At 60.0% G+C, this 9865-nt stretch overlaps 1 protein-coding gene across 1 annotated transcript in view; it reads right to left on the reverse strand.

Annotated features, from left to right (window-relative positions):
• The window catches only part of SCARA5 (scavenger receptor class A, member 5), a 43088-nt gene that overhangs the window by 30912 nt on the left and 2311 nt on the right, over positions 1-9865 (reverse strand). Inside the window, exon 2 of the mRNA XM_009324982.1 lies at positions 7559-7687. Within this exon, the coding sequence (XP_009323257.1) occupies positions 7559-7687 (129 nt within the window). The remainder of the gene's footprint in view (positions 1-7558; positions 7688-9865) is intronic.

Here is a 9865-nt window from a genome sequence, read left to right on the forward strand (position 1 = left end):
GGCGGGGGGGGGGAACCTCTTGCTCTCAGTGGCTCCTACCACTGCTCCAGCAGCCCCCTGCCCAGCAAGCCCAGCAGCACCCAGTAAAGCCTGATCCTGGACCCCGGCACCCTGTTGCATGCCTTGGCGCACCCCAAAAACGCTGATCCAGGCAGGGGATAACATCTTCTCCCTCCGCCTTGCATCGACGCTGGGTCTCCAACGCAGCCTGGGGTGGGGGACTCAAAGCCAAACCCACACGAATAATGGGTTTTTGGTTTTTGGTTGGTTTTTTTTTTTTTTAAATAAATAATCCCCATTGTTCTTTAAGCTGTGGTGGGGCTTCGGCTGGCGCGATGCTGGGGGCTGGCGCGGGACCGGCCTGGCAGCTCACCCCCTCATTTCCACGGAGGAGAAACGGAGCGAAGCCGTTTGGTTTGAATTAAAATCGCAGGAGTAAGGAGGGGGCGAAAGCAGACGTGCACATGCGAAGGGCTCCAGCCCCCCCCCCAGCCCCCGGGCTCAGGGCCACCCGCAGCAGAGGCGCTGGGTGCCCGGGAGGGGACCAGGGGGACCAGCCGTGCCCAGAGACGGGGCTCTGGGAGGGCCAGCGGGTGCCGTAATGGAGGAGCTGAGCATCTTCCAGGCACCGAAGGCATCTTTCCTCTGTTAATTAGTCCCGCTGATGGACTGCCCCAGCTTCCCAGGCCGGGCTGCAGCGTGCCAGCTCGGAGCTCTCCTCCTGGGGCACGGTGACGTTGTTTGGTCCCCTCTTGCGTGTCCCTGCTTGTCACCTGCATCACTGCAGGGGGGGGGACGTCTCAATGTCGCCGGTTATCGCCCGTCCCTGCTGTGCCAGGCGCCCAGCGGGCACCGTCTCGGGGGAGCCTTTGCCCGTGGGGGTTCGCAACGGGGGAAGCAACCAAGCGACGCGCCCAAAGCCACCCCGAGAGGGGACAACTGGCAAGGAAAGACCTTGGCAAAAATCGCCACGGGGCTGGCGAAGGGCTGGGTGCTGCTGCCTTCTGCGTGGGTGACCAAAGCCGCTCCGCCAAGCGTTTCTTGACCCAGGGTGCCTGTGATGGGTGCAGAGACAACCACGGCTTCCTTGCAACGAAACCAAGGGGAAAAGCAGCCCTGTGTGACCAGCACAAGGAGAAATAACCCCAACCCCAGGTCCTGCGGTGGCCGAGGGCTGGGAAGCACGGGCGAGCTCCCCTCCTTTGCACCTGCGGTTAGTTGCAAAGCCTGCGGAGTTCCCCAGATTCCCATAAATCGCTTCCAATAACCAGCTGGGATCCCAGCGGCTCTCCTCTGCCCAGCCCTGGCACCGCAGCCACCAACCTGAGGGCAGCCAAGGCTGCTCCGGAGCATCCCGCAGCCAAAACCACGCCGGCAAGCTTCCAAGCAGCGAGACCTCCAGCCTTGGGCTGCTCTGTGCGTGCACGTGCGTGCGTGCCAGCAGCTCTCCAGCCTCCCAAATCTTCTGCCTCCCACTTTCCACTTGCCGGGGTTGGGAGGATGGACTAATCCCACCGCAAGGCAGAGGCACGGACATCGCCCCGCTCAGCGGGCAAAAGCTGCCGGCCAGGGCTGCAGGCGCAGGGCTGAGCCAGAGGAGCAGAACGTGGGCGTCGTGGGCCCGTAACGCCCTCCTTGCTTTCTGTTCTTTGCATGAAATCAAGAGCTGGGAGCTGGAGAGTCGTAGAGTTGCTGGGAACCTGAGGCGCACGCAGAAATGCACGCACATGGCTGCGCACGCACGCTCGCACACGCCTGCAGGCATGTGCACAGCACAGGCGCTTATCCACATGCGCGCAGGCATGCCTGCACGCAGCGCACACACTCGCATGCGCACAGTGAACGCAAGCACGCATGCACACACGCACCCAGCACAGATGCACGTACGCGCACGCATGCACACACCTGAACGCACACAGCGCGCGCACGCGCGCATGCACATGGTGCGGACATGCGAACGCACAGGGGACGCGCACACGCACGCATGCATGCACGCACACGTGCACCCAGCAGAGGCACACACACACACACGCACGCGTGCACACGTGCAGCCAGCACAGCTGCACGCCCAGGCACACACGGGGGGACACACACACACACGCACCCAGCACAGACACACTCCCTGCTATGGACACCCTAAATACCGCCTCCCACCAGCTGCACCCCCAGGCCTGGCAGCGCTGGGGGTGAGCCAATGGTCCCCAAAGGGCTCCGCAAGCAGCTGCATCCTCCCGCTCTTTGCTTTGGGGACAAAAAACGGGCTGTCCCCGCCGCCGTTTCACGGAGAAAAGGTTTGCAAGAACCCCGTGGTCCTACCCCAAAACCCTTTCCAGGTCCTGCTGCTGCTGCTGCTGCTGCTGCTGAACAGAGCAGCACCAGCCCCGTGCAAGGTCAGGGCTTGCCCATGTGCCCGCGGTCGTGCATGCGGGTGTGAAAGGTGCTAAAAAGCTAACGGGCATCGAACGAAGGCAGCGAGAGGGAGCCCCAGAGAGACAGGAGGAGGGGGTTTCACGTGGGCAAGCTGGGGAACAGCTCGCCGCAGGAAGGTTGGAAAAGAACAGGGAGAGAAATGCCTTGAGGTTACCAAATATACGTGTATTTATATAAATGCATACGTATACGCACACAGCGCGACGCCAATGTCCGTGCACGCCCCTGCCCTCCCTGCACATCTGCACTGCAACCCGTGCACACGCACCCTGAGCTGTGCGCCCACGCGCACTCGCGCTCACACGCATTTTTGCACGACGGGGACCACAGGCAGCTCTTCCCAGCTTACTCCAGGGGAGTGTTTCGGGCCTGCAGGCCGTCGGCTCCGGCAGAGGTAATCAGGCCTTGACGGAAACCACCGCTTTGCTGGGCTTAATGAAAAATGTGACCTGTGCCCTCGCCCTCCTGCTGATAATTTTCACGTGACTTGTCCCGGGGGAGCTTTGCAGAGGGGACAAGCACGCACATGCACAGCCGTGCATGCACACCGCTGCACTGCACACCGCCACTGCCGCCGGGACCCGCTCACGGGTGCAGCTGCGCACCATGAGCACCTGCACCCGCACCCTTGTACACACCCAAAATCTCCCCCTTTTTAGGCTCACGTATAGCCAAGGTGATGCTGCAAAGCAGACGCGTGCATGTTGAACATGGATGTTTTCACCATCTTTGGCCATCCGACTTTTGCGGCTGCAGAACAGCAAGAGGCTGCAGGCAAAGCCTTGCAGGACTCAGTTTGGTCCCCAAGCTGGAAGCGCTGCTGACGATTTGGAGCCAGCTGTGAGCCCCGAGGTATTGCTACTCGCTCCCCTGGGTTTTATTTCTAGGGGGAAGCCGGGCAGATGAGGTTCAACACGCGACTGGATGCACAACGGCGGCGGGTGGGGGGCTCCAGCCCAAATATGAGCCCAACGTCCTACCGCCCCAGCCCTGCGTGAGAGCATCTCCTCCAGCATTTCAGAAAGGGTGGAAACCAAGCCCTGGGTGGGGAAAACAGCTGCAGGATTTGGATAAGGACGGGCAGGACGGGGAGCAGCCAGCACTTGGCTCCAGCATGAGTGTCAGGGCTCACCAGCCCAGGCATGCGGATGCAGGGCCCCGCTGCCGGCAGCTTTTCGGCAGCTCAGCTTTGCTCCGTGTCCCAGGGAGACACCGGCTGCAGGGACAGACCTGCTTTGGAGCCAGCTCACGGGGAGCAGGAGGAGTTTGCGCTGGAGCTGATCGGGGAGCGCTCATGCGATGGCTGGCCGTGGGGCTGGGTCTGTTGCCTTCATCTCCGCTGGCCTCCTCGGACCATGAGTTTTGGGGCTACAGCTCTTGAAACGAGGGGTGCTCTTTTCCTTGGACGCTTCTGCCAGGCAACCAGGAAAGTGGAAACGTGGCCCCCTCTCAATGCAAATAAGAGCACGGAGATGGGGTGCAGGTCGGATGCCCATCCGTATGCACGGTTCAGATGCCCAACCGCAATTGCTTGGCTCATTAGCCGTGTCCTAACGAGCCCTGCCTGGCCTCTCGCTGCTGCTGCAGAGCAGCTCAGGGCTGGGTGCCCGGGGTGCACGGGCATGGGGCCAGGCAGGGATTTGGGTTCAAACAGCAAAGTGCAGGTCTGAGCACGCAGACGGCTGGGATTTAACTCAGACCTTGCAAAAAAAGCCAAAACCAGAGTCCTAACCTTGGGCTAGGTGCCTTTTTAGTGGGTGAGGGGGGGTCATGGACAGGGAGAAAGGGAGTGTGCATCCCCAGGAGCCAGAAGACTGCTGCCAGCCTTGCAAGAGAGGATATTAAAAGCAGGCTGTGTTGAAACCACCCCGGCTCTGTTGCTGAAAACATGCTGTTTCCGCAGCTCCGAGGTGGTTCGCAGTATTTTTAGCAGTTTACTCATTTTCTAACCCATTTCCACGGAGTGTGTTGTGAGTCGCAGGACACCTGCCCAAGCCGGCTTCAAAACGACGCCTGGGGGAGCTGCCTCTCCAAAAACACCAGATCCGTGTGCCGGAGGCACCAGCACCTGTTGGGGGGTTGTCTCCAGGGGGGTGGTATCCCCCGCAATGCCCCGGCCCTGCCGGGAAGCACCGTGGGGTGTGCAAGTGTGCGTTTGCACGCACGCCCATGTTTCTGCGCGTGCTGGCACGCGTACGCGCCTTCCTTTGGGGAGTTTTCCTCCTTTTCCGTGGGCAGGATGGGAAGGAGCAGTGCAAGCCAGGCGGAGCATCCCTGCTCTGTGTTGCTGGCCCTGGGATGAAGGGATGCTGGCAGCGGAGGGCATGGACCAGGGGCATGGTCCCCCATCCCCAGCGGCAGTGGGCAGAGTGGTGAGAGTTGCTTTTTGGGGAGCAGCCAGGGTATCACAGCTCCACATCCCTCTCCAAAGATCATCAGGTCTGGAAATGAGCTGGACACCCAGCACTCGTATGCCCCAGGTGGGACGGTGTCCGCTCCAGGTGGGACCTGCTCTGAGCAGGGATCTCACCGCGGCCGTGGGAGGACAGGGATGGCATCAAACAATGATGTTCCTCTTACAGCGTCGCCGTTGGCTCTCCCCAGCCCAAGGAGCAGGTGAGGGCAAGTCTACTTAGCCCAGAAGGCCAATCGTACCCTGGGCTGCATCACCAGCAGCGTGGCCAGCAGGGCGAGGGAGGGGATTCTGCCCCTCTGCTCTGCTCTGGTGAGACCCCCCCTGCAGCACTGCCTCCAGCTCTGGGGTCCTCAGCACAGGAAAGACACGGACCTGTTGGAGCGGGTCCAGAGGAGGGACACGAAAACGATCAGGGGGCTGGAACACCTCTGCTATGGAGAAAGGCTGAGAGAGTTGGGGTTGTTCAGCCTGGAGAAGAGAAGGCTCCGGGGAGACCTTATTGCAGCCTGTCAGTACTTAAAGGGGGCTTACAAGAAAGATGGGGACAGACACTTTAGCAGGGCCTGTTGCGACAGGACAAGGGGGAATGGCTTTAAACTAAAAGAGGGGAGATTCAGACTAGATAGAAGGAAGAAATTGTTTACGCTGAGGGTGGTGAGACACTGGCCCAGGTTGCCCAGAGAGGTGGTGGATGCCCCATCCCTGGAAACATTCCAGGTCAGGCTGGACGGGGCTCTGAGCAACCTGCTCTAGTTGAAGATGTCCCTGCCCACGGCAGGGGGGTTGGACTAGATGGCCTTTAGAGGTCCCTTCCCACCCAAACCATTCTGTGATTCTATGATTCTACTTCACTAAATGCTGTATCTTTCTGTGGATATCTTTCTGTGGACGGGGCTCTGAGCAACCTGCATCCATTTCTGATGGAGCCGGGGCTCATCCTTAACCCTTCCCCTCTGACGGGAGACGAGGGATGCTGGGCAGAAGGTCTCAGCTCTGGCAAGCCGGTGTCTGGTCTCCAGTAGCACAAAATGGGATTTTCCATGGGAAAACCAAGCCCTCCATGGTTAAGGGTGCGCATGACCACCCAGTCCCCATCGTCCGAGGACCATCAGCTCCAATGCTGAGGTTTCAGCCACAGCCACCTGAAGCCAGGGACCACCAGGGCCGTCTCCCTGGGCTACACGTGGATGTGGTCTCCGGTTGATGAGCTGCTCTTCGCCATGTTGCAAAATCAGCCTCTGCCTGTGGTTTTCCTTGATGTGATAAGACAGCTCCGGGCCACCGCGGTCGGCACGGCTGGCTCCAGCACTTGAGTCAGCTACATCCAAAGCCAGAGGCTTGGCTTAAAGTTCAAGACATGCAGAAAGCAGTAACGAAAGGGATGACTTTTCTCTTCATTTTGCCTTTCTTTTTCAAGATTGTGGTCCACAACCCAGGGGGTAAGGTGCTTTTACTGGGGTCTTACTGAAAGCTGAAATCCTGCCAGTCACGGGACTCCAGGAGGTGGGGCTTTGAAGATGCCCGTGACCGTGAGCCTCCAGCTCTCCCCGCTGTCAGCCGATGCCATAATGTTATTGTTATTGCTGGAGCTGCTTTCGGGTGAGCAGCTGTAGCTCAGCCCAGGACAAGAGCGCCTGTCCCGAGCTCTTTGCACAATTCATGGCATCCCTCGCTCAGGGTTGCGCGGGCCAACAACAACATTAAAACAATGTAATGCAAGAAATAAGTGGGAGAGGTTTCAAAATTCCAGCAAAACCTTCTCTGTCCCTTCCCCAGCCCAGGAAAAAGCTAAATCCGCCCTTTGCAAAAGACACAGGCTGCCTTCACGGTGCTGGCATTACCGCAGCTGGAGTTAAACATGAAATCCGTCACCCCCGCAGCTGCCTGCAGCAGGCAAGGCACAGAAAATCATCCCAAAGGGATGGTGCGGGGGCAACGCTCAGCCCTGCCCAGCAGCTAGTGGAGATTTGGGGCTGGAAACAGCAGAGGGGCCCCCATATTCCCCCCACCCGGTGGCGTTTCCCACCCGCGCCCGCTGCGGCACCCATCCAAGCCCCCCCACCCAGCAGAGCACCACACGGGGGCGGCACGGGTGCAAGGAGGGGTGGTACTAGGACCGTGGGTTAAACCAGGCATCTTCCCAAACTGCTTCCAGCACGACGAGGGGGAAAACAAGCTGGTGGCGACGCGGACCACGTGGGATGTGTACGCGGGGATGAGCTGGGGCTGGGAGCAATTACAGGCATTTGCGAGCAGCTTTCCCATCCCTGCGCTCACCAGAAAGCCGGAGAGGGGAGGCAGGAGGACGTTGCCCCCCCAAACATGGGGCTCCTGAGCCTCTCCTGAGCCTCGCCATCCCCAGCACATGATGCTTGGGCCCTGCAGCGATTCCAGCCTCAAAGCTTAAATCAAAACCACTCCAGACGTGCAGTATGGAGCCGGTGTGGGCTCATGTCATTGTCCCCAAGGAGCTGTGGCTTTCAGCGGTGGCTGCAAACCAAGGCAGGCGTCGCCTCTGCGCCCCGCTTCTGCTGGATCCCATATTTTCCTCCCCTGGATGGCATGGAAAACCCTCCCGAACACCTCTGCAGAGGCAGCAGAAACATGGTCCCATGCCCACAGCCAGACCCGGTTCTCTGAGCTCCTGCACAGGGGAGCATCGCCCTAGGGTACCGCTGCACCATGGAGGGAGGACCCAGGCTCAGCCCTTACCTGCGAGGATGAAGACCCCGACGAGGATGAGGAAGACGAGGAGGTAGAGTCCCACCACGGCGTACTTCAATGCTGCCAAGGAGCCCAGCCGTCCGCAGCGTCCTGCTGCCTTCATCCTCCGCCCAGGACCTGGGGGACAGAGCAGGGTGTCAGGGAGAGCATCATGCGCCCACCCTGCCCGGGCTCCATCTCCCACCGGGAGAAAACGTTGCAAGTATAATTTAGGCAATGCCTCGTGGGTGCAGGCACAGCTCTCCGTGCCCCGGCGTCGATCCGCATGGCTTTCCCCGAGTCGGGACCGTCGGTGCTGGCACAAGCCCACGCTCCCAGGTAAAGGCTCACATGCAGCCGGGACACCATCAGCAATGCAGTAGGCAGGGGCAGTCCGGATCCTGCCCATACTGGTGCTGCGGGTCTGGGTTGGGGGCAGGCAGCCCAGTTTCAGCATGCACACATCTCCCCTCCTGCACGGGCAGAGCTGGGGTGCCAAGGGGCCGGTGAAGATCCCGGGTAGGCAGACATCAGCATCACCCACCCTTGTCACCCCTCCAGCTCCCACCCTTCACCCCATCCCCTGCCTTCCCTGCCTGCGGCCCTGGGACTCTCGCCCTGCCGGGCAGGAGGCAGGCAGCGATAAGGGGATGCAGGAAGACAGGACAAGGGGGAATGGTCTTAAACTAAAAGAGGGGAGATTCAGACTAGACAGAAGGAAGAAATTGTTTACGCTGAGGGTGGTGAGACACTGGCCCAGGTTGCCCAGAGAGGTGGTGGATGCCCCATCCCTGGAAACATTCCAGGTCAGGTTGGACGGGGCTCTGAGCAACCTGCTCTAGTTGCAGATGTCCCTGCCCACGGCAGGGGGGTTGGACTAGATGGCCTTTAGAGGTCCCTTCCCACCCAAACCGTTCTGTGATCCGATGATTCTGAGACGCCTGGATCCTGACGTCCCTGCCAGCCCCTGCTTGCCCATTCTTGCATTAGCTGCGATCCAGCTCCTCTTCGACACTGCCACGAGCAGCAAGAGCTGTGCGCCAAGGAGGTGGGCTTTTGTGAATAAAATAGCCGGGAGGAAAATGCAAGGAAAGAAAAGGGACGGAAAGGCTCCATGCCGTGAACCCAGCAGCAGTGAAGTCATCTGGTTTGGGGCTTTGCACATGCTCAGAGCTTGAGCCCATGTTGAAATCTGGGCCAGGTTGTGGCCTTAGGTGAGAGCCGGAGCCTGATCTGGATACAGACCCCGCATCCCTCTGTCCCCAGCCCCAAGGCTGCAGCGATGCTTCAGCCTGACGCCTTGGCTCTCTGGGTGACCCCCTGCTGCTGGGACAGGGTGCCGGGCATTGGGTGCCTGCATTGTTGTGTTGGACCCTTGCAGAAACACAAGGTTTCTGAGAGCAGCTGGGAACCAGCAACTTCATGCCAGGTCAACAAGCGCTGCCTGGTTTTGCCCCTTGCCAGATCCGAGATGTCTCCAAGAAGACACCAACAAAAGGTGGAGGAAGAGTCCAAAACTCCTACCCCCTTGACATTTGGGTGGCTCCAACCCATCGCTTTCTGCCCTTTAAGCCCCGAGGCACAGCACAGCACCGACCCAGAGCATCAACCCAGCAGAAAGGGTGAGGCAGGTGAAGCATTATGGCCCCGAAGCCAAACCTCCTGGGGAGGAGACCACGCTCATCCACGGCCATGCGCAATGCCCGCTTCCAGCCGAGACCACCCCTGCTGGGCTTTGGGACCTCACCCCATCCCACCCCCCGCCCCATGGGGCAGGAGCTCAGCTCCCTGTGAGACCAAGCTGGCACTTGGGGTGCCAGAGATGGAAAGGAGGTGCAACAGGCTGGGGGTGTCCTTAGCCTGGCAGGGACCCTTCCCCACTGCACCTTTGCCCTTCCCCAGCTGATGGTCCGTATGTCTGTCCTGCTGGAGGACAGGGAGGCTTGCAAAAGCCTCCAGCCAGTGTAGGGTTACGCTGGGTGTATCGCCTAACTCAGCCCCATTTCGGGGCTCTGAAATGATAAAGTGCTGAGGTCAGGCTCGCTGACACCCAGAGGGGATCCCGCGGGGATGTGGGGTGCTCGAGGCGCCCCAGCTCAGGTGCGAAAGGCGGTGCTGCTCCTCCGGGACCCCTCCATCTGCAATTCATTACCCGCACGCGGTTCCCATTTGCTGTCACCGGCCAAACAGATGGAGCCGAGAGTTTCAGAACGAGGAAAGCTGCAATATTTTTCTGACATTAACACTTATATCAGGTCCTGGGAGACTCCTGGAGGAGCTGGCCCTGGGCCCTGAACCACCCACTCCTCTTTGCTG

This window comes from Pygoscelis adeliae, unplaced genomic scaffold, assembly GCF_000699105.1.
Source record: "Pygoscelis adeliae isolate BGI_AS28 unplaced genomic scaffold, ASM69910v1 Scaffold666, whole genome shotgun sequence".
Classification (NCBI taxonomy): Eukaryota; Metazoa; Chordata; class Aves; order Sphenisciformes; family Spheniscidae; genus Pygoscelis; species Pygoscelis adeliae.